The 25,867-nt window shown below is 40.1% G+C and overlaps 1 protein-coding gene across 3 annotated transcripts in view; it reads left to right on the forward strand.

Annotated features, from left to right (window-relative positions):
- Positions 1 to 7,568: 7,568 nt before the first annotated feature.
- LOC111145332 (ectonucleoside triphosphate diphosphohydrolase 1) overlaps positions 7,569 to 25,867 on the forward strand; it is a 60,273-nt gene continuing 41,974 nt past the window's right edge. For 2 of the 3 annotated variants that reach the window (XM_022500171.1, XM_022500172.1), the window contains exons 1-2: positions 7,569 to 7,584; positions 13,132 to 13,259. In XM_022500171.1, the coding sequence (XP_022355879.1) occupies positions 7,569 to 7,584; positions 13,132 to 13,259 (144 nt within the window). Of the gene's footprint in view, positions 7,585 to 7,694; positions 7,747 to 13,131; positions 13,260 to 25,867 lie in introns of those variants that run through there. The other variant, XM_022500170.1, reaches the window with a different exon arrangement.

Below are 25,867 nucleotides of genomic sequence, written 5' to 3' on the forward strand. Positions count from 1 at the left end.
TTTTACTCCAAGCAGATAACCCCACCTCACCATGTTTATACATTCTCTCTTCACTCAGGGTGCAAAACTGAGTAGGACCCCACATTCTTAGTTATATTCTGGATTTGAGGAAATACTGAAGTCATGGTGATGTAAGAAAGATGTTTGGGTTCAAAGCTGATAGCCAAGAAAGAATTCCTGATACATCTTTGGTACAAAATGGTGGTTTTATGAAAGCATGGGACAGGACCTGTGGAGAGAATGAGCTGCAACGGGGTCATGGGTAGTGGCCCATTATATAGTTTCAAGTTGGGAGGAAGTTAGGGATAGCAGAAGCCTCCCAGGTATTTTGGAAACAAGGTTTCCAGAATCCTGAGGGGGCTAGCTATTGTTAGGAAAAGGTCATTTATTACTGTCCAGTAAAAACTCAGTCATGAAATTCTTCAGATGTTTATCAGTGGGTCATATGCTTGGAAGATGATTGCCAACTATCTTGGGGGAGAGGGGGTAGAGATAAAGGAAGTTTCCGAAGGAATTTTCATATGTTAATGTAGATTTACAGGATCCTGGGGATTGGGCTAAGATTGCCTTTTGCCCTTAGCAAATTATTAACATTGAGGCAGCTGAGTTCCTAGAGGAATGTTCTGCCTGGTTCAAGGACTTGTCAATGGACTGTAGGTAGTAAGGACATTTAATAATTTTTCTTCTGCTGTTGTTTCCCACATCAACAGGACTGAACATACCTTTTTAAAAATGCTTGGGCAGGGGTGCCTGGGTGGCTCAGTGGGTTAAAGCCTCTGCCTTCAACTCGGGTCATGATCTCAGAGTCCTGGGATCGAGCCCCACATCGGGGTCTCTGCTCAGCAGGGAGCTTGCTTCCCCCTCTCTCTCTGCCTGCCTCTCTGCCTACTTGTGATCTCTCTCTCTCTCTGTCAAATAAATAAAATCTTTAAAAAAAAAAAATGCTTGGGCAAAGTTGGTAGGAGCTGCTCTCATCTGTTATGTGTTGGTCTTACTAGTTTTGCTCTAGAAGGACACCCCTTTTTCCAAGGTCCAGGACCTTTCCTTAACCTTTCCTTCCTTCCACCTCACTAAATGAGTACAGAAAATAAGCTAAAGAAAAAAATCTAGGGGATTCTTAGATTGTCCCTCCCAAATATCAATTGTGTCTGTTATACTCTTGACAGGAACTAGATACTTAAGGTTGAGTTTTCACCTAAGTATCTAAAGTACAAATACTCTGTGTTCATGGTTAAAGAGAGACAAAGATCTAGGACAAAGTTGCCATGGGCATTTAGAAACTTGACTGTATCTTATCCAGAGAGCTGTTCCCTCCTGTGTTGTTACATAACAGCAGAGATACCTGAGAGGAGATGCCAAATTTCCCTCAAAATAAAGCTCCAAATCTACCCAAAGTCTGGCCAAGTGACACCTGATGATTCTGCCCCAAAGAACAGAAAAAAGATTACATTGACCTAGGAAGGATGAACGAGTGGAAGTGGGGGGGACCCAGCGATGGCTGCTTGGTCTCATCAGGTTGGTGAGTGGGTAGCAGGGTGGCAGAGTGGGCAGAGAATCGGCAAGGTCAGCATCAAACTACCAATGCACAACTTTCTATTTACCCATTCCTTACCTTCTGGGTTCCCAGTGTCTTTGCCCCTTTACTCCAAACTGGAAACCCTCTGTCAATTTTTCTTCTTTTGAACAAAGCCTTTGGGTTTTTAGGAATTTCTATTAAGAATTTTAAATTACATTCGTCCGTTGAAGGGCATCTTGGTTCTTTCCACAGTTTGGCAACTGTGGCCATTGCTGCTATAAACATTGGGGACAGATGGCCCTTCTTTTCACTACATCTGTATCTTTGGGGTAAATACCCAGTAGTGCAATTGCAGGGTCATAGGGAAGTTCTATTTTTAATTTCTTGAGGAATCTCCACACTGTTCTCCAAAGAGGCTGCACCAACTTGCATTCCCACCAACAGTGTAAGAGGGTTCCCCTTTCTCCACATCCCCTCCAACACACGTTGTTTCCTGTCTTGCTAATTTTGGCCATTCTAACTGGTGTAAGGTGATATCTCAATGTGGTTTTAATTTGAATCTCCCTGATGGCTAGTGATGATGAACATTTTTTCATGTGTCTGATAGCCATTTGTATGTCTTCATTGGAGAAGTGTCTGTTCATATCTTCTGCCCATTTTTTGATATGATTATTTGTTTTGTGCGTGTTGAGTTTGAGGAGTTCTTTATAGATCCTGGATATCAATCTTTTGTCTATACTGTCATTTGCAAATATCTTCTCCCATTCCGTGGGTTGCCTCTTTGTTTTCTTGACTGTTTCCTTTGCTGTGCAGAAGCTTTTGATTTTGATGAAGTCCCAAAAGTTTATTTTGGCTTTTGTTTCCTTCGCCTTTGGAGACATATCTTGAAAGAAGTTGCTGTGGCTGATATTGAAGAGATTACTGCCTATGTTCTCCTCTAGGATTCCTGGGTGGCTCAGCCAGTGAAGTGTCTGCCTTTGGCTCAGGTCATGATCCCAGGGTCTTGGAATTAAGTCCCACATCAGGCTCCTTGCTCAGCTGGGAGCCTGCTTCTCCCTCTGCCTGCTATTCTCCCTGCCTGCTCTCTCTCCCTCTCTGACAAATAAATAAATTAAAAAAAAAGAATTTTAAATTACTCAGAGAATCAGGAAGAAAGGAGGGAAGGGGGAAAGGAAGGAGGAGAAAGAAGGGAGGAAAAAGCAAGAGGGAGTAAGGATGGTTATGTGGTAAAATATTTTAAGAATTGCTCAGCGTGGAAGGGAATCAACATGCAAGCCAGTTGCTTGCTCAGTTAGCCCTTGGATGTTTGGGGATTTCAGAAGGGTTCTCACCATTCTGAGGATTGGTGGGGATGGGTCACTGTGCTTGGACTGCACAGGTGCATGGTTTGTGCTGGGTACCTGCTTTCCTTCTGAGAGTCTGCAATGTTGGTGAGTGCTGAATGGAAGGTGCCTCTGTAGCCAGTTCTCAGTAAAATCCCTGGGCACTGGGTCTCTGGTGAACTTTCCTGATAGACAGTATTTCACATGTGTTGTCCCAACTCACTGCCGGGGGAATTAAGTATGTCCTGTGGTCTCCATTGGGAGAAGACCCCTGGAAGCTTGTGCCTGGTTTCCTCCAGACTTATTACCACGCTTTTTTCCCCCTCATTGCTGAGGCTTCATATCCTTTCACTGTTATAAATCTTATTTGTGAATATGACCATATGCTGAGTCCTGAGTCCTAGGGAATCCGTATTCCTCCACCCAATGAGAACACACTGTACACATTGTTTCACATTTTTGCTTTTCACATATAAAATATTTCAAAGACAGTCTGCATCAACATTCATAGATCAAAATCCTTTTCATGCCTGCATAATATTACCTATAGTGTATTAGGATTATATATCCAGACCCTAATTAATGGACCTTTAGTCATTTTTAGTCTTGCTATTACAAATAATGAGGCACCAAACATCCCTATACATGGATCTTTTTGTACATTCATAAGTATTATCAGCAGGTTAAATCTTTAGAAGAAGAATTCTTGGGCCAAAGGATATATGTACTTTACTCTTTCATAGGTATTACAAAATGTCCACCCACTAAAGAGGTTGTATGAATTTTTACTCCCACCAACATGTAGGAAATGCCTGTTTCCCCCACAGCATTATGGTTAAATAGAATTTCTTTACTGAATTTCCTTCCTGAAAAGTCACCTTCCTTAGATGCATAGTTCTATGGATTTTAACAAATGTATATAGTCATTTAACTACCATCACAATCAAAATATAGAGTATTTCTATCATCTCTGAAAGTACCGTTGTGATCTTTGGTAGTCAGTCCTCTGTCTCTGAACCTCGACCCACTGATCTCATTTCTATCCTTAGTTTTGCTTTTTCTAGAACATCATGTAAATGAAATCATACAGTATATAGCCTTTTGAGTCTGGTTTCTTTCACTTAGCATATGCTTTTGAGATTCATCCATGTTGTTGTAATTCTCAGTAGTTTATTCCTTTTTTGCTGCTAACTAGAATTCCATATGGCTGTGTCATTATTTAGGTATATTCACTAGTTGATGGGCACTTGGGTTATTTTGAGTTTTGGGTAGGCATATGTCTTAATTTTCCTTGGATAAATGCCTATGAGTGGGATTGCCTGGTCATATGGCAAGTGTATGCTTGACTTCATGAGAGGCTGCCAAACTCTTTCCAAAGTGGGTGTGCCATTTTGCATGGGCAGTAGCAACATATGAGAGTTCCAGTTACTCCACATCCTTGCCAACATTTTGTTGTTGTTGTAGTTGTTGTTGTTTTTAATTTTGGCCATTCTAATAAGTATGTAGTAATGTTATACATTTATCAAAGTAAAAAAAAAACTTTGCTATCTTTGGTAAGTGATAAAAGCAATCTCATTTTTTCATTTACATTTCTTTAATTAAGGGCAATTAGAAGACACTTAATATGTTAAGAATATATATTGCTCTTCAAATTGCCTATTCAGGTATTTTTCTATTAGGTAGGTTGATCATATCCTTTTTTTTTTTTAATTTTTTTAAGATTTTTTATTTATTTATTTGACAGAGATCACAAGTAGGCAGAGAGGTAGGCAGAGAGAGAGGAGGAAGCAGGCTCCCCACTGAGTGGAGAGCCCGATATGGGGCTCAGTCTCAGGACCCTGGGACCATGACCTGAGCCTAAGGCAGAGGCTTTAACCCACTGAGCCACCCAGGCGCCCTGGTTGATCATATTCTTAATGATTTTAATGACTCTATATATTAAGGTAACCAAATGGTTCATAGTTGTGAACATTTTCCTTAGTTTGTAATGTTTTACTATGTTTATGGCATATTTTGCTGCAGAAATATTTTAATGTTTTATATTAAATACCTCTCATGGGTGCAAAGATGTGGAGGTAGAAATGAGAGCATTTATGAATGGCAGGTATAGAACACAGGGGACTATAAGTCTAGGCAACCTGGGTGAGTCAATTTACCCAACCTTGACTGTGACCCCCAAACTAGTGATATATGGCCAGTACAGATTTTCTTAAGTCTGTCTGACTGGCTACAAAGAACCCAAGCTTATTGACAAATGCAGCTGCTTTGAGAAAGGGTAGAGTCCCAAGGGTGTAATTCTTCAATTCAGATGTGGAAGAGGATTCATTTAGTGAAAGCAATGTACTTATTGCAGAGACCATCAATACACGAGATTGTTATGCTTGTTGGCTGGGACACAGGGAATTCCTGTCTGCAGTCTCAGTGATATCATTTTGCTGGAAACAGCCCTCCTCCTTGCCAGCCCTATACTTGAATATGGAATTCCATGATGACCACAAAGACTTATTGTGCTCTATGCCGTCTGTGGGCATAATAATGCAGGAGAGGCCAGAAGGGATATGGATGAGGAGGTAGATGGTATGGTGGGACAAAGTAAGGGGAAGGAGAGTGAGGAAGGGGACTCCTTTGCTTCCTTATTTCCCACACACAGAGCCCCTATGGGCATTTGATTTCTGCAGTCATTAACGTTTTTAGAGTCAAGCATACCAAGTGAAAGTCAGTTACTTGCTGCTAATCTGAAAAGAGCATAGCTCACAGCAAGAGCTGTGGGGTGGGGAGCATGGGGTTGGCAGAATCTGATTTGGAGGAAGAGCTTGTTCTGTACCTACTACCATTTCCACTGCCTGGTGTCTCTAGATGGGCTCCTCCCACCCAAAGCTAAATCTCTGAAGGGGTTCACTCAGGATCAGCTAGGCTACTTTGTTAAAATAAATGCACTCCTTTTCTAAAGAGCTGTGAACTGAGATTAACAATCTAATTAACATTTCAAAGACTAGGACTAAAATATCAAATAAAAGCAAATGACATCCTCTGAAGTCTGTGGTTCAAGAGATCAGTGGGACAAGATGTGGGTAATCCACTCAGTTATCCATCTCTACCTCTCTTTCCATTTCATCTTCCACCTTTCCCTTCCCCTCTTATTCTGTCTTCTTGCACGTGTCCCCAAAGCCTGATTCAATTGTGTTTTCCCTCCCTCTCATTTGCCTTTTGCCCTTTAACTACCTGGTTATCATTGAGGCCTTGCAGCTTATTTTTAGTATTTGTGTATTTATTGACATTGTACTGACTTCCTTGACTTAAAAACACAGGCAGGAAAAAAACCCCACCAAATTAAACTGCTTTGTCCTCAAACTCAGCTCTGGATTTATTAATTGGAAAAATATGGGGGGGGGGTGTGAGATGGAGTAAGATCTTTCCATTTGAACAGAACTTGGGGTGAATTCTTTTGCACTGAGTCTAGGAACAAAGCTGAGTCATTTCTACATGTCCCTAATCCAGAGCAATGGCTGAGGCAGTGAAGCGGGTGTGAGAGATCTGGATTGAGTTCCTCTCTGCTGTTTGCAAGATGTATGACTTTGAGCAAGTCCCTTAACCTCTTGGGGAATTACAATCTCAGTTTCTGTTACTTAGCTCCAAGCTTCTGACTATCATGGACTGAAGACTCTATTTTAAAAGATAAAACACTGTCTGGTATCATCTGTGACAACAGTCCTGACAAACCCTCCAGCCAAATCCCCAAAGTCAAGGTCACTTTTCACTTATGGATGTTGGGATTGGGTCCCACATACCGTGCTGTTACTGTGTGCCAAGCACTGTACTAAGCTTCAGTCATGTGGTCCAAGATAGGGCAGTGGTTTAAAAGCCTGGCCTCTGTGCTTACTTTTACATCAGTATAACTCTGAGCAACTTCCTTAACCTGTGACTGAGTTTCCTCATCTGTAAAATGACAATGATGATGATGATAATAGTACCCGTAATTCTGACCTTATTTAGAAAAGGGTCTTTACCAATGTAATTAAAGGTCTTAAGATCATTCTGGATTTCAGATGGGCCCTAAATTCTATGACTAACATCCTGATGAGAGAAAAGAGGAAACATGACATACACAGACATAGGGAGAAAGGCCCTGTGCAGACAGTGATTAGAGAGATGCAGCCACAAGCCAAAGAATGCCAGGAGCCAGCAGAAGCCAGACAAGGCAAGAAAGGAATCATTTCCAGAGACTTTGGCCCTGTTGACACCTTGATTCTGGACTTCCAAAATCATGAGAGAATAAATTTCTGTTATTTTAAGTCACCAAGTTTGTGGTAGTTTGTTGTGGTAGCTCTAGGAAGTTGATACAGACGATAAAAGTACATCTACCTCCCAGGAGGGTTAAATGAATGGTTATATTTAAAGTTCTAACGGTACAGGGTGCCTGGGTGGCTCAGTCTGTTGAACATCTGCCTTCAGCTCATGTCATGATGCCAGGGTCCTGGGATCAAGCCCCGCATTGGGCTCACTGCTTAGAGGGGAGTCTCCTTCTCCCCCTCTCTCTGCTGCTCTCCCTGCTTGTGCTCTCTCTCTCAAATGAATAAATAAAATCTTTTAAAAAAACGTGCTAAGAGCAAAATGTGGACTACAGTGAGGGCTCTTGAAGTATCGGCTGCTATGTATTGTTAGCTCACTGGATCTTACCTAGCAACCCTATGAAGTAGGTACTATTATGACTCCCATTTGCACATGGAGAAATGGAGGATTACAGAGGTTAAGCAAAGGTGAGATTGTCTGGACTCTGCTCTAGCTTGACCCACACTTCAGAAGTCCCTGGAGTTGAACTTTCTGCTCATGGATCCTGGTTGGCTCGGTGACCCCTCATGATGTTCTCTCAGCAAAGATTCTTTGGTACTGATCTATCAAGACCAGAAGGTATAGAGAAGACCTCCCATGTAGTGGTGTTTATTACTCCTGGATACATCTTACCAGCCCTGTTCTTGGCACAGGCTCTGCTCCAACAGAATCAGGCTCTGTCTACACTTGGTTGTTTGATTGTCCTATGACCTGACCTCAGTGAGGTAGCCTCAGCACCTCATGACAACAGACAGGTGTATGCTGCCTAAAAGGCGCACTCCTCACCCCCCACTGACTCCAGGGACTTCAAACGCCCCTATGCTACTGAGTGTAGACTATACAAATGATTAGAAATAAGTCAGATCACTTAGAGTAAGGCAATGCCCTTGCTGGAACCTGCAAGGTCCTATAAGAAAGCAACCCGGTTACCCACCTGACCATCTTTTATCATTCTCCCCTGCATCACTCTCCATGAGTAATGACCTCATGGCCAGGTACTGTCCCACCTTAGGGCCTTTGCACATGTAGTCTGGTTGCCTTTAATGCTCTTGCCCAACAGTTATGCATGCTTTCTTTTTTACCCCCCTTGACTTTCATCAATATCACCATCTCAGAGAGGCCTTTCTTATTCAACTTATCCTTCTTCTTTACCTTTCCTGCTTTTCCCCCCTCCTTAACACTTATGATGTAACATGCCATAAATTTTACTTATCTTGCTTATTGTCTTTTCTTCCAAACTATGATATAAGTACCATGAGGATGGGGATGCGTATCTGTTTTGTTCACTACTATAGCTCAGAGCCTAGGACAGGACTAGTGAACAGTATAATGTATTCCCTAGATAATTGTTGAGTGACTAATTGAAAGAATGAGTGAAGCAAAGCCCCTCCTTGACAATAACTATGAAACTCCCCAACTGAAGTGGGTCAAGTCATGAAGTATCTAGAAGCAGCACACAAAGAGAGAACTAGTGGAACAATTGAGCTTTGAAGCTTATGGAGGGAACATAACCTCTTATTGAGCTTGATTTTAAAGGAGACAAGGGGGGCGCCTGGGTGGCTCAGTAGGTTAAAGCCTCTGCCTTTGGCTCAGGTCATGATCCCAGATCCTGGGATCGAGCCCCGCATTAGGCTCTCTGCTCGGCGGGGAGCCTGCTTCCTCCTCTCTCTGCCTGCCTCTCTGCCTACTCATGATCTCTGTCTGTAAAATAAATAAATAAAATCTTTAAAAAAATATAAAGGAGACAAGGAAAAGGATGTGGTGGAGAAAGAGGGGAACAGACTTCTAAGTGATAGAGAAATCTCAGACTTCTCTGGAAAAATCAAAATCCAAAATTCATTTATTCATTCAACTGGGAACACAGCAATGACCAAGTCAGCAATGACCAAGGGTACTTACACTCTAGTGGTCATCATGTCAGGTAGTATGATCTTGGAGAAAAACATCTGCTTATTGGAATGGTGAGATTGGAAGGGCTTATATTTCCAGAGGGCTGAGAGGTCTAGATCAGTGTGGCTTTCATCTGGCAGCCTGTAGGAAGCTATCTTGGATTCTTGATCTGGAAAAGCCCTGGGAATGTCAGTTATGGGAGATTTCTGCAGCCACAGGAAGAGTGGATTCTTATAGGGAAGGGCATTGGAAAGGGTGAGGTCCGAGAAAGGGCTGTTGTACAGAGGTGGAGGTGACTGGAGGGGGTGATATCACCATAGAAGAGGGTGGGTCAAAGATGTCTGGAATGAACTGAGAAATTGAGAAAGGATCTTAAAGCCCCAGAGTGTTAGAACAATCTAAATGTGTGTCACCAAGAACAACTACTTGAGGGAAGGGAAGGAACAAGATAGGAAAGTTGGTGCAGGGACTTTGATGCCGGGATTTGGGACCAGATGAGGCCAGATTAGAACCAATCCCTAACTTCAGTGACTGTCCCATCACTGGCCTTTGTGAAGGCTCACAGGAAGGACCACAGTACTCTATTGCTGTTTACCCTCCAGCACTTGTCTGTGTTTGCTCTTCTCTGTGTGACAAGCCAAGCTAAGCCCAGATGTAACTGATCAAACTGGAAATGGTCTGAAACTAGTGAGTCATACAGGATCTGCAGAGTAAAATTTTCGTGATTTTTGCCCAAAACCTACCACACCATTCAACCCTCCAAATCTTTTTATTAATGTAGTAAAATTTTAAGATATTACATCTTTGGTATCATGAAGTGAGATGGCTGGGATTTCTCTGTTTGGCAGAATTTTGATCTTCCTTTTAATAGGATGCTAGCTGTAGATGTCAGGAGGGCTGTTTGTGTAAGAATCGAAAGATCATTTTTTCTTTTTTGTTCTTTTCCTCTGACATAGCTAATTGGCTTGAAATCAATCTGTTTTTACAAAGCTTGGGTTTCCTTCAGTTTTGTCTCTCAAGTGAAGAGCTGAACTTTCTACCTGACTTTCACCTTAAATAGAAACATTTTCTCGCTTGTCATATGAAAAGGAAAAAATGGGAGGGAAGCGGTAGTCTTGAATTCTTTAGTACAGTGAGACAATTCAAAGGAAAGCAAACACAACACTTTGCCATTACATATTTTGATAAAAAGTGTTCCTTGAAATTGTTTTTTGAAATGCCATTTCACATTGTGTGATAGAAACTGAATTTCTGTTATCCACCAGGTAAATGAAGGGCTTTCAGGGAAGTGGGGGAGAGAGAGTCACTGTGAATTTTCCATAGCAATTTGACTGTAGCAGTCACAGCATCTGAAAGAGTTCTGGGGGCCAGAGAAGAGGGGGCAGTAACCTAAGTGGGTTCCCTTTTTATGAGCACATCCCAGCTATGTCCCCCGTGGATCCCCACATCTAGTGGTATGGCTAGTACCACATCCTAAGAGGAGATAAGGGCTTTTGAAAACTACCTGCCTTAAGCCATAGAAAACATGGTAATATTTTAATTGCTCCTCTCTGGTAATCTAGCCAGTTACATGAAAAACAAATTTAGTCATTATTATTTCATTTTTTTTGTAATAAAGTTTTTAAAATTGTGTATGAGAAATTCCAAAAGTTTCTCGCTGATCTAAGTTCTTTTTCTTGTCATATCTGTCATAAGAATATGATGAAAATCTTCAATATAGTCTGAAAATATGGATGTCATTGCAAAAGCTGGGCAAATGTGGAAAAGTATCTCTCTACCTGTCCAGGAATAATAATGTAAGTAAATAATCTCATTAGGAAATGGAAGAGAGAGTCATGTCAGGCTGTTTCCCACCTCAGGGCTTTTGCAGCTGCTGTTCCCTCTTTCTGGAATGTTCTTACTCCTTCTCATGGCTGGTATTTTCTCATCATCCAGGTCTCAGTCAAATGTTGCCTTCTTGGAGAGGCTTTCCTGACCCTTAGTTGAATCCTCCCACCCCAACTCTGCTGCATATCCCATTCCTTGGTTCTAATTCCCATTAAACTGTGTAATATCCCTTAGTTTAAATTTCTTCTTAGTATATATCATGACCTGGAGTTGCTGGTTTATGACTTCAGTTCTGGGTTATTTATCTCCCCAGCCAGATTGTGAACTCCAAAGAGCAGGGACCTTTTTGGTCTTTGTCACTACTAAGATTAGTGCCCAAATAGATGTGGAAGGAAAATGAGAGCAAAATTGTCATATATGAAAACTAAATAACTAAATAGATTTTGGGGGGAACAGCTTGAGGGAGCCAAGCTTTCAGAATTCAGTTTAAATAGAAACCGCTGCAGTGTGCTGCCCTTGGGTATTAGATTTGTAATCGTTCATGCCAAGTGCTGCTTGTAATAAGCTATGTTTGTCAATACCATCACTTTGGGAACTGAGGCAGGTAGTGCCTAGGGGGTTCTTTTTCAGATTCCAGAGCCCTGGCATCAAACAGGAGACTTCTGCCACTCCAGTTATATCAGGATATTTTGGCTTCAGAGTATTAAAATCCTGACTCTAACGGGGTCAAAGCATAAGTCGCACGGGAAGTTTGGAGCAGGGATTATTCTTTTAGCAGTTCAAAATGCTGTGAAAGACTCAAGTGTTGTCCATCTCTCTGTTCTGCCATCATTGAATGTCATCTTATCCAGGCAGGGTAATGTCTGAGGAAGACAAGAGTGCTGCCATTCTTTTCCTAGACTTGCTCCAGCAGACTTCCTCCAGGGTCTCAGGGGCCATTTTGGGGTATACATGCATTGTTGAACTAATCTTTGATGAGGGAATGAGATTATGCACAACAATAAGGCTTGATCCTGAGCCTAAGGGGTGGAGTGTATCCTTTTCTCATGAGGTATGTGGACTGCTTGGGGAGTGGCAATCATCTGAACAAAACTGAGGTTCTTTTGGGAGGGGAGAAGGAGAGGAATTGTTGTATATTTCATCTATTGTTCCTATGCTTGGAAGCAGGAGCTAATGGGATTGCTAAAGCTTTTAAGTTTTGTACTGTGTGGTCTGATAAGTAAAGACTAGTTTAAGATTCTAGAGGTTGATGAGCAGACTGGAGACCCATACAGTTACAGTCCTTTGGATTAAGTCCAAGCTTCTGCTCAAGAGCTTGGGAAGGCGCTCCTGTTTCAGCATATGGTGCCTGCTGCTGTTCAAGTGGGAGACCCAGAGGGGGAGAGTCAGTCGGGCTCCTCTTTTAGCTGTTTTAATCCCATGCCCTGTCTTTAGAGAAGTGCAATCTATTCTGCAGAGCCCATCTCATTCTGTGTGTTTCTTTATTGCTTTATCTTACCCTTCTTTTCCAAAGCCTAAGAAAAAAAGTTTAGGGATGGTTTGGGAAGTTGAGAGAGGAAGGGAGTGAGTTGTCAGAATGGAGGAGTCGGGCAGCTTTCCATTTCTTGTTCACTTCTGCTATATGCTCTGTTTGTGATGACCAAAGTAACTTGTGCCTTTTATATGATTCTCTTTGGAGCTTTATTATGTCCCACGACAGGCTCAGACTAACAATAGATGAGATAATGTAAATGAAGAAATGTTCAAAACTTCACAGCCTCTACACCATTACAAATTACAACATTTAAGTGTGGGTGAAATGCGAGGGGTGTGTCAATCCAGAAAATGGCATGGACTGTTGGGACTTGGACGTTTGATGATATTTTCTTAATATTTTTGAACATCTTAAACATTTTGTGGTAGATTTTAAAAATGAGGGCAATCCTTGCTTTTTTGTTGTTGTTTGTACCTTCACAGACCAGCATGACCTATTAAACAGCCAATTTGGGATTCTTCCCTGTCCTCATTCCTTATCTGGTCATTGACCTAATTCTGTCCATTCTCCTTACCACAACCACTAACAGTCTTGGCCCTTATCACAGAACAGGCAAATCCTTTTGTTCTTGAATTATTTCCCTATAATAAAGATGAACTTTTATCTGTCTTTGATGTCTCCAGATAGCTAGCACAAGACCTTACCAAAACTGGAGGAAAATCAATATTTTTTTTATTTTTTGTTGATATTTTCTTTTCTGCTTTTGGTTTCAGAGTCTGAACTGAAGAATTTTTGTTCCAGAAATATACTGATCATCCTTGGCTTCTCCTGTATCATAGCTGTGATTGCTTTGATTGCTGTGGGGTTGACCCAGAACAAACCATTGCCAGAAAATGTTAAGGTAACTCAAATCTGAGGGGGTCTGGCTGGGGTGCTGTGGGGGAAGGGGAAGGGTATGGTAAATCAGAGCATACAGGAGGGGTGGAGATTCTGGCAGCCCAGGAGCAAGTCAATATCCACTGGATTAGGGAGGTAAAATGGAGTGATGCTCACGGGGGAAGAGGGAATGTCTTGAGTCAATTGGTGGTAGGAAGATAATTATCTTTATGCTTGTTCAGCAATAATTATTAGTACTTTGAGAGAAACAAATACTTTATTCACTACATCCAGATATTATGTGATGCTATTTTGTGCTGATATTCTATGACTTGGTGTTATCTCTACTTCTTTTTTTTTTTTTTTAAAGATTTTATTATTTATTTGACAGAGAGAGATCACAAGTAGGCAAAGAGGCAAGCAGAGACAGAGGAGGAAGCAGGCTCCCTGCCAAGCAGAGAGCCCAATGCGGGACTCGATCCCAGAACCCTGAGATCATGACCTGAGCCGAAGGCAGAGCCTTAATCCACAGAGCCACCCAGGCGCCTCGTGTTATCTCTACTTCTTATTTATTGTTTCACTGTGGCTCTGTCACAACACTGCACTCTTTGATCTTCTTACTCAATCATCATTACTATACCAAAATAATTAAATTTATTAGAAAGCATTACATAAAGTAGTTTGGAAGTCAAAGATTATGGAGAAAAATTTTTCCTCTTTTTCAGAATATTAAAGAAAGCAGCAAAGTCAATAAAAAAAAACACAAAGAACCACATACATGTATCAAATATAGTGATTTGAAATTAATTCATGGGTAGACATATTTCTTCAAAATTTCCACATTTGAAGAGCTAGTTAATATCATTAAAAATAATTAGGGTCATTAACTTTGCTGTGATATATTTCTACTTCCTTCCAAATTCACCAATGTAAAATTTCAAAGACATGAATATGTTACAAATAGCTTGTAATGTCACTATTTTATTCAATCTTAGTTAAAAAGCATGTGAAAAATTTAAGTTTATGTTGTAAATACAACATTTTAAACTTTCATTGAAATTAAATAAATGTATAAGTAAATAAATCTAAAAGGGCCCAGAATATACCAATTTGCTAATGTTGTACATATTGGCACAAATGTACACGTAGACGATGACATGTCTAGAAGTTAATTTGACCATGGAGGCTCTGGAATACATGTGCAGAAGTTTATTTTCTTGTATTTGAAGACACCAAACTATGAGACTGGAATGATGGATGCATATGCCAGGCTTCTAAAGCTTTTGCCACCCACCCAAATCAGTCGCTATATAGTAGAGGTCTGGATGTTACATTGGCATTCCTTTGTGACATGAACTCAACTCAGTATTGCTGTGCACAGCAACCCCTTTGTCAGCTCAGAAGGCTGATATTATCTCATTGTCAATGGTCTCTTGCCTTTTAATATTGAGTGATGTTGGCTCTCTTGGCAAAACTTCACTCACAGTTGAAGCCTCGTGACATCTTGGTTCTGCTATTTGTTTACCAGCTCCAAAAGTACATGATTGCCTTCTTCTTGATTTGACCTTTTTACATGTTCATTATTGCATCATTGGAGAAGGGGACTGCCTAGGAGGCAAAATCCATGACAGACTTGAGCTCTGTGTTCCCAGTGAATACTTCTGGTCATGATGACTTTCCTGCATTTGTAGCGGTCATCATTGACTCTGTTGTGATTTTGTCTTGTGTTGGCCCCAGAAAATGGAACAGGTCTTTAAATAGGAGGTATGAGTATTTGAAGAGTAGATAGTGGCATATGAAATGGATCTTCATAGCAATATCACTGGTTTATTTTATACAAAGATCACTTTATATATGCAAACTAGTCATTTATTAAGATCATATACTAATTTTAATAAGATTATTGGCAAATATTAAGGACAAAAATATTTTAGGAACTTGTCTTTGGTGATGGCTTTAAGCTATGTATACTTAATTTGATAGTCACTAGCCATATGTAGCTATTTCAACTTGGGTTAATTAAAATAAAATAAAATAATATAATATAATATAATTTTGTTCCATAACTGCAGTAGCCACATTCCAAGCACTCACTCAATAGCCTCAGGTGCCTGGTGGATACTAAACTGGACAATGCAGACTTAGAACATTTCCACTGGGGCAGAAAGCTCAATTGGACATTGCTGCTTTAGAGCATACTCTTTGATAATATCCTCGAAATCATTTAAAACTAAGTTTGAGGAATAAGGTATATGATAAAACATTATAAAATCCAAAATAAGGAAAAAGAAATGAGACTTTTTCTTGTGTGGTTTGTAAACCAGTACCAGGATCATTCCAGATATCACGAGCTACTAACGGGCTTTGAGTAGTTTGTTGAAATAAATTTATTTCCTTTCATAAATGATGATTTAAAGGATAATACTTATTTCAATATTTGTACCTGGTACATTTGTTTTAAAAACCTATAACATCGTGGGGCCTGGGTGGCTCAGTGGGTTCAAGCCTCTGCCTTTGGCTCAGGTCATGATCTCAGGATCCTGGGATTGAGCCCCACATCAGGCTCTCTGCTCAGCAGGGAGCCTGCTTCCTCCTCTCTCTCTGCCTGCCTCTCTGCCTACTTATGATCTCTCTCTCTGTCAAATAAATAAATAATTTTTTTAAATTAAAAAAAAAATAAAAACCTGTAACATTGAACTTCCAGGGAAGATAGTGGAGTAGGAGGACCCTAAGTTCACCTCATTCCTTGGAACACGATAGTATCCACATCAGTGTAAATAACCCAGAAAACGATTTGGAAGACTGACAGAAGAGACTCTTCAGAGCTAAATGTAGGAAAGAGGCCATCTCAAAGAGAATAAGAAGGGTGGAGACACATTTGGAAGTTAAATGGACCTGTCTATAGTGGGGAGGAACGATACAGGCATGGAAAGGGGAGAGGAAAAGACCATCACACCAAGTACCTCAGGTGCACAGGGATTCTGCATGAAACCAGAGAGGCTTAATTTCCTGAGTTCTTAAAATCAGCAGGGATTAATACCTGGAAATTTGAAAATTAGTGGGCTCAGTTCTGGAAGAGTCAGGAAGGTGAGAGGAAAGCAGCACCCTTAAACAGCCCTGTGGAGACACAGCATAGAAGCAGCAGTTTGAAAAGCACCTGGGGTGTGCAGGAGGGAGATTTGTTTACTAATCTCAGAGCATGTGCTTGGAGGGGCAGGGATCACTGGGAGACTTCTCCAGGAACAAAGGAGCTAGAGGATGCCATTTCCTTCCTCCACCGTCCAGCATAAACACATGATACCTGTGACCCAGCACTTCTCCAACAACACTACCTAACTTGCTAACAGCCTGCCCCACCCTGTGTTCTCCTGTGGACCTGCTGGTACCAACCAGGCCTCACTCCAGGTCTTCTTTCACTACAGACCTTACTAATACCACCCACAATGCCGCCAAGTGCTTCTTGAGATCCACTCCCTCCAATCCAGCCAGCCTTGGTTCTGGTGGCTACAGGTCCCCTTTCACAACAGCCCTAAGCAAACCTTGCTAGCACTGTGTGCCCCCCCGCCCCCGCATTCCTGCATTCTCCCATGAACCTGTCCCCTCCAGTATGCCCTTGGCCAAAGCCTATCCAAAGTGGTGCCCCAAGCCCGACAGTATGCAACCAGCCCTGACAGACCAGCACCACTCCAAAGTGACTCCTGTCCTGGGGACAGTGGAAGAGACCACACTACACACACCACACAGACCAGTCTGATTGTAGTGCCAGCAGTGGGCTGGCAGCTGATGTCTGGTATGACTGCAGGTCCTGGCCACCTATGAAAGCCTCTCAAAAGACAACACACACACAAAATGCCCTATAGTTTGGTGTTACTGCATCTCTGGCAAACTCCTGGTCTGACTCAACTCAAGCTGAAAGTGGCCCAAGACTGGCCCACTAACAACACAGGTATCAGACCCTGCCTATAACAGGCAAAGAGAGCCATCACAGACAGCTGGACTGAAGGCAAAAGTGGCTCAGCCACAACAGCGGGACACACACATCACACATAGGAGATACCCCTGAAGTGCCAGGTTCTGGTAAACAGGGGACACTGTGCAGTAAGGCACTACAGGACTTCTTCATAAGGCCATTACTGTCAAGTAAATGAGACATAGCTATCTTTCTTAACACAGAGAAACAGATGCAGAGAGTTAGACAAAGTGAGGAGACAGAGGAATATATCCCAAATGAAAGGACAGGACAAAATCACTGCAAGAGAGCTAACAAATAGAGATAAGTAATATGCTTGTAGAGAATTTGAAGTAATGGTCATAAAGATACTCACTGGACTTGAGAAGAGAGTGACACTCTTAACAAAGAGATAGAAAACCAAAAAGATAGGCACCTGGGTGGCTCAAGTGATTGAACAACCAGCTCTTGGTTTTGGCTCAGGTTGTGATCATAGTGTTGTGATATCAAGCCCTGTATCAGGCTCTGTGCTCAGCTCAGAATCAGTTTGGGATTCTCTCTCTCTCCTTCTCCCTCTGTCCCTCCCCCTGTTCTCTCTCTCTCTCTCTCTCTCTTTCAATAAATAAATAAAATCTTTGGGGGAAAAAAGGAAAACAAAAGTGAACCAGAGATGAAGTACTCAATAACTCAAATTAAAACTACATTAGATGGAATAAATAGTAGACTGGAGGAAGAAGAAGAATGGATCAGTGACTGGAGCACAGAGTAATGGAAAGCATCAAGCTGAACAGGAGCTAAGAAAGAAATAATTAAAAATTTAAAAACAGGGAACTCAGTGACACCATCAAGCATAAAAACATTCACATAATAGGGGTCCCAGAAAGAGAAGAGAGGGAAAAGGGAACAGAAAATTGATTTGAAGAAATAATAGCTGAAAACTTCCTGAATCAGGAGAAGGAAACAGAAATCCAGATCCAGGGGCGCCTGGGTGGCTCAGTGGGTTAAAGCCTCTGCCTTCAGCTCAGGTCATGATCTCCGGGTCCTGGGATCGAGCCCGCATTGGGCTCTCTTGCTCAGCAGGGAACCTGCTTTCCCCCCTCTCTCTGCCTGCCTCTCTGCCTACTTGTGATCTGTCTGTCAAATAAATAAATAAAAATAAAATCTTAAAAAAAAAAAAAAAAGAAATCCAGATCCAGGAGGCACAGAAAGCCTCCAACAAAATAACCCAAGGAGGTCTACACCAAGACATATAGTAGTTAAAATGGCAAAAAGTAATGATAAAGAGAATTTTAAAAGCAGTAAGAGAAAATAATTACTTATAAGGGAAGTCCCATAAACCTGTAGCTAATTCTTTAGCAAAAACTTTGCAGGCCAAAAGACAGTGGCATAATACATTTACACTGATGAAAGAAAAAAACCTGCAGCCAAGAATACTCTATCCAGCAAGGCTATCATTCAAAATAGAAGGAGAGATAGTTTCCCAGACAAACAAAAGTTAAAAGAATTCATGACCACTACCAGAAATGTTAAAAGGGCCTCTTGAGTGGAAGGAAAAGACTATAAGCAGGAGTAAGAAAACTAAGGAAGCACAAAAGCAGAAAAATAAGTATAAATATAAAAATCAGTCAAGGGATTCACGAAATAAAAGGATATAAAGTATGACACCATATACTTAAAATGTGGGGGAGAAAGGAATAAAGAATGGATTCAAACTTAAGCAACCATCAATTTAACATAGACTGCTATATGCATAAGATGTTATATATAAAGCTAATGGTAACCACAAATAAAAAACCAGTAATAGATACACAAAAAATAAAGAGAAAGGAATCCAAGTATACCACTAAAGAAAGTAGAAAACCATGAGAGGAAACAGCAAGAGAAGAAAAGAACAGAGAAGAGCAAAACAACCACAAAGCAAGTAACAAAATGTCAGTAAGTACATACCTATCAATAATTCGTTTGAATGTACATGGACTAAATGCTACAATCAAAACAATCTTGCCTACAAGAAACTCATATCAGACCTAAAGACATATGCAGATTGAAAGTGAGGGGATGGAAAAGCATTTATCATGTAAATCAAAGTGAAAAGAAAGCTGGGATAGCAATACTTACATTGTACAAAATCGATTTTAAAATAAAGACTGTAACAAGAGACAAAGAAGGACACTATATAATCATAAAGGGAACAATCCAACAAGAAGATATAACAATTGTAAATATGCACCCAACATGGGAGCACCCAAATACATAAAGTAGCTAATAACACATATAAAGGAAGTAATTAATAGTAACATGATAGAAGTAGGGGATTTTAACACTCCAGTTACATCAATGGATAGATCATCCAAACCAAAAATCAGCAAGGAAGCAGTGACTGTGAATGACACATTAGACCAAAATAATCTAACAGATATTTTCACAACATTCCATCCTGAAACAGCAGAATACATATTCTTTTCAAGTGCACATGGAAGATTCTTCCAAACAGATCACATACTGGCCACAAAACAAGCCCTAACAAATCCGGGAAGACTGAAGTCATGCCACGCATCTTTTCTGACTACAACACTGGGAAACTAGAAATCAACCACAAGCAATAATCTGGAAAGAGCATGGAGATTAAATAACAACTACTAAACAATGAACAGGCCAACCAAGAAATCAAAGAGGAAATTAAAAAAAATACATGTAGATAAATGCAAATGAAAACATTATGGTCCAAAATCTTTGGGATGCAGCTAAGCTGTTCTAAGAGGGAAGTTCATAGCAATGCAGGCCTACCTCAAGAAGCAAGAAAAATCTTACACAAACTAACCTTACACCTAAAGGAGCTAGAAGAAGAAAAACAAACAAAACCCTAGACCACTAGAAGGAAGGAAATAATAAAGATTAGAGCAGAAATAAATGAAGTAGAAACTAAATAGACAATAGGACAGATCAATGAAACCAGGAGCTGGTTCTTTGAGAAGATAAACCAAATTGATAAACCTTTGGCCAGACTCATAAAAAAAAAAAGAGGTGACTCAAATAAACAAAATTAGAAATGAAAGAGGAAAAATAGCAACCAATACCATGAAATACAAAGAAGATTATGAGACTATTTTGAAAAATTATATGCCAACAAACTGGATCATCTAGAAGACATGGATGAATTCTTAGAAACATATAACCTCCCAAATCTGAATCAGGAAGAAATAGAAACACAGAGTAGACCTATTATCAGCAATGAAATTGAATCAGTAATCAAAAAAACTACCAAAAAACAAAAATTCAGGACCAGATGGCTTCCTTTGTGAATTCTACCAAACTTTTAAAGGAGAGTTAATACCTAGTCTTCTTAAACTATTCCAAAAAAATAGACGCGGAAGGAAAACTTCCAATTTCATTCTCTGAGGCCAGCATTACCCTGATACCAAAACCAGATAAAGACACTATAAAAAAAGAGAACTACAGGCCAATAACTCTGATGAACATAGATATAAAAATCCTCAACAAAATATCAGCAAACCAAATCCAACAATAAATTTAAAAAAAAACATTCACCATGATCAAGTGGGATTTATTCCTGAGATGCAAAGGTGGTTCAATATTTGGAAATCAATCAACATGATACATCACATTAATAAGAGAAAGGATGAAAGGAAATATACCTCAGTGTAACAAAGGACACATATATTAAAAAAAAAACAAACCCATAGCTAACATCATAATGGTGAAAAACTGAAAGCTTTTCCTCTAAGATCAGGAACAAAACAAAATGTCTACTCTTACCACTTTTATTCTACATAGGAAGTCCTGGCCACAGCAATCAGACAAGAAATAGAAATAAAAGGCATCCAAATTGGTGAGGAAGAAGTAAAACTTTCACTGTTTGCAGAAGACATGGTACTATATATAGAAAACCTTAAAGACTCCACCAAAAAACTACCAAAACTGATAAATGAATTTAGTAAGGTCAGAGGATACAAAATCAAAATATAGAAATCCACTGTATATCTATACACTATACATCTATAATGAAATAACAGAAAAATAATGTAAGAAAACAATCCCATGGGGGTGCTGGGGTGGCTCAGTCAGTTAAGCATCTGTCTTCAGCTCAGGTCATGATCCTGGGATCCTGGGATGGAGCCCCGTGTCAGGCTCCCTGCTCATCAGGGAGTCTGTTTCTCCTTCTCTCTTTCTGCACCCCACCCCCACTGCTGCCCCCACTGGTGCTCTCCCTCTCTTGCTTGGTCTCTCTCTTTCAAATAAAGAAATAAAATCTTAAAATAAAAAAAAGAAAGAAAACAATCCCATTTACAATTGTACCAAAAAGAATAAAATGCCTAGGAGTAAACTTAACCAAGGAAGTGAAAGACCTGTACTCTGAAAACTATAAAACACTGATGAAAGAAATTGAGGATGACATAAACAAATGAAAGATATTCCATGCTCATGGACTGGGAGAACCAATATTGTTAAAATGTTCATACTATCCAAGGGAATCTGTGGATTTAATGCAATGCCTATCAAAATACCAAGAGCATTTTTCACAGAACTAGAATAAATAATCCTAAAATATATATAGATTCATAAAGACCTCAAATAGCCAAAACAGTCTTTTTTTTTTTATTTGATAGAGCGCAAGATCACAAGTAGGTAGAGAGAAAGGGGGAAGAAGTCTCCCCAGCGAGCAGAGAGCTCAACGTGGGGCTCAATCCCAGGACCCTGAGATCATGACTGGGTGGGAGGCAGAGGCTTAACCCACTGAACCACCCAGGTGCTCCTAGCCAAAGCAGTCTTGAAAAAGAAGAACAAAACTGGAGATACCACAATCCCAGATTTCAAGATATACTACAAAGCTGTAGTACTATAAGCAGTATGGTACTGGCACAAAAATAAAGGCACAGATCACTAGAACACAATTACGTGGTCCGTTAATCTTTGACAAATGTAGCAAGACTGCGCAATGGGAAAAAGACAGTCTCTTCAACAAATGGTGTTGGGAAAAACTGGACAGTTGTATGCAAAAGAATGAAACTGGACAATTTTACACCATACACAAAAATAAACTAAAAATGGTTTAAGGACCTAAATGTGAGACCTAAAACCATAAAAATCCTAGAAGAGCACAGGTAGTAATTTCTTTGATGTCAGCTGTAGTAACATTTTACTAGATATGTCTCCTGAGGCAGGGAAACAAAAGCAAAAATAATCTATTAGCTTCTGCACAGCAAGGAAAATGATCAACAAAACTTAAAAACAAACTACTGAGTGGCAGATTATATTTTCAAATGGCATAGCCAGTATTCAAAACATATAAAGAACTTATACGAACAATACAAAAAAACAAATAACCCAAATAAAAAATGGGCAGAAGACATGAACAGACGTTTCTCCAAAGAAGACATCCAGATGGCCAACAGACACATGAAAAGATGCTCAACAGCACTCGGCATCAGGGAAAAGCAAATCAAAACCACAATGAGATATTACCACACACCTGTCAGAATGGCTAGAATCAAAAACACAAGAAACAGTAAGTGTTGGTGAGGATGTGGAGAAAAGGGAACTGTTGTGCACTGGTGGTGGGAATGCAAACTGATGCGGCCACTGTGGAAAAGGGTATGGAACTTCCTCAAAGTTACTGATCCAGTAATTTTACTCCTGGGTATTTACCCAAGGAATATGAAAACATTAATTCAAAAAGATATATGCACCCCTCTGTTTATTGCAGCATTATTTACAATAACCAAATTGTGGAAGCAGCCCAGTTGTCCATTGATAGAGGAATGGATAAAGAAGATGTGGTATAGATACACAATGGAATATTATTCAGCCATGAAAAGAACGAAATCTTGCCATTTGCAACAACATGGACAGAACTAGAGAATATAATGTTAAGTGAAATAAGTCAGAGAAAGACAAATACCATGTGTTTTCACTCATATGTGGAATTTTAGAAACAAACAAAAAAAGAGAAACCTAAAAACAGACTCAACTATAGAGAACAAATTGATGGTTACCAGAGGGCAGGTAGGTGAGGAGAATGGGTGAAATAGGTGGAGTATACTTACCGTGATGAAAACTAAGTAATGTATAGAATTGTGGAATCACTATGTTGTACACCTTAAACTAACATAACATTGTATATAACTACACTGGAATTAAAGTAAATAAAAACATATCATCTCTTTATGACCATACCTCATTCAGCAGCTCTTCACTTGTTCACAAATTCATGTATTAACAATTATTAAATATCTATATTAGGTTCTATATTAGCTATAGAGTTGGGAAGCCAGTATAGATATGATTGAGCTTACTATCTGGGGAAGGAAACACATTTAATAGCTGATACAAATTATTGATTATAGTCGTGACAAGTGCCACCAAAACCAAAGTTTTGGGAGCCAGGGCAGTCTTGCCTGAAAGAAACGGCATTTACCGTAAAACGTGAAGTGTGATTAGAAGTTTGCGGAGATAGAGAAGGACAGAGAGTATTCCAGGCAAAAGGAAAGCAAGTCCAAGAATCTCACAGATAAAGATGGTGAGGGAGATGGTTCAGTCAGTGTCTTGCCACTCAGGCTGAGGATTTTAACTTTAATCCTAAGAGCAATGAGAAGACAGTAAATTGATCAGATTTGTGTTTTGAAATGATCATGCTGGCTGCAATGAAGTTGAGAGGGGTGGGAAGAGCAGGTATAGGAGACTAGACTATTACAGTAGTGTAGAAGGAGGATAAGGTGTAGAGTTAATTTTTTGAAGAAAATTTTTTTTGTTTTTGAGGTAGTGGATATCCAAGGAGAAATGTCAAAGCAGCAGTTGAATAATCAGATCTGGACCTCATAGAAGAGGTATAGACCCACAGTGCTCATTAGAAATATCACGCAAGCCACATTTTAATTTCTCTAGGAGTCACCTTTTTTAAAAAGATTTTATTTATTTACTTGACAGACAGAGATCACAAGTAGGCAGAGAGGCAGGCAGAGAGAGAGGAAGAAGCAGGCTCCCCGCTGAGCAGAGAGCCCGATATGGGGCTCCATCCCAGGACCCTGGGATCATGACCTGAGCCGAAGGCAGAGGCTTTAACCCACTGAGCCACCCAGGCGCCCCAGGAAGTCACATTTTTTAAAAGTAGAAAGAGATGAAATTAATTTTAATAACGTATTTAATGTAATCCATTACATCTAAAATATTATCTCAATATTTTATCAAAATAATGATTAACAAAATATTTTCCATTATTTTTTTCATGTTATCTTCAAATTCCAATGTGATTTTTAACTTAAATCACATCTCAATTCAGACTACAATTGGCCCTTGAACAACATGGGGCTTAGGAGTGCCACCCCTACCACACAGTCAAAAATCCATGTACAACTTCTGACTCCCTCAAAACTTAATTGCCTAGTATTGACCAGAAGAAGCCTTACCAGTAACGTAAACAGTTGACTCACACATATTTTGTGTATGTATTATATACTGTATTCTTAAAATAAAGTGAGCTACAGAAAAGAAAATGTTAAGAAAATTGTAAGGAGAGAAAATACACTTATAGGACTCTACTGCATTTATTGAAAAAAAAATCCATGTATGAACGGGCCCGCACTGTTCAAATCTGTGTTGTTCAAGGATCAACTGCAGTTAACATTTCAAGTGCTCAAGAACCACATGTGGCTAGTGGCTGCCTTATTAGACAGTACAGGTCTAGACTAAAGATATGTCTCTAATGCCTTTGAGGTATTGAAGCCCTAGACGTGGATAAGATTATAGGAAGGGGGTAAAAACATAAAGAGGGTAAGGATCAAGTCCTGAGGAATTCTAGCATTCAAATACAGTTCTTGCAGTTTATAAATCATTTACAGTTTTTCTTTCCAGGAATGCTGTGAGGAATGAAAGATTATCCTCATCTTATAGTTAAGCAAAATGAGGGCCTTTGAGTTTCTCTTGCTCAAGGCTTGGTATCTCATAGATTACTGCAAGAATCAAGCAGGATAAATAAATGCAAATGTGAAGTGATGAGCAGGCATCCTGGCCCACTGTGGACACTCAGTGGCTGGTAGCTCATATGTTATCATCTTTGCAGCCTGTCTGCCTGGTCGCAAATTGTCACTTCATCCTTCTTCCCATCTAATCATCCTTGTCTAACCCAACCTGGGTCAGCCCTCCCATCCTGATGATCCAGTCCTGTCATCTTCCTGCCTGATCTAGTTTGGGGTTAGCCTTACTACAGCGGTGGTGGCCTCGTGCTCAGGCCATATCTAGCAAAATACAAGAACTACTTATTGTACTGATGTGTTGTTTACTTGCCCAGCTACTGAGGTGGTAAAGGTATTGAGGATAGGGCCTGGGTTTCATCTGGTTTTTTTATGCATTTTATTATTCATTCACTCAACTTATTCACTTAACAAATAGTCATTGACCATCTATTCTTATTTTAGGCCCCCGGTCTATAGCAATGAGCAAAACTGGCAAAGTCCTTACCTTCATGGAACTTACAGTCTAGTGGAAGAGATACGTATCAATCAAATAATCACAAAATAAATGTTAAATTACAACCAGCAATCTGACTTGGCTAGTTGCCTCATAGAAGTTTGCTGACTCAGTGAACAGAGTAACATCTTGAACACGTAAAACTGCCTCCTCCTTGGATGTGAAGAGCATGGGACAACCAGCCTGATGGCAGGATTTGT

Source organism: Enhydra lutris, unplaced genomic scaffold (genome assembly GCF_002288905.1).
Source record: "Enhydra lutris kenyoni isolate GAN:26980312 unplaced genomic scaffold, ASM228890v2 scaffoldscaffold12, whole genome shotgun sequence".
In the NCBI taxonomy this organism is placed as follows: Eukaryota; Metazoa; Chordata; class Mammalia; order Carnivora; family Mustelidae; genus Enhydra; species Enhydra lutris.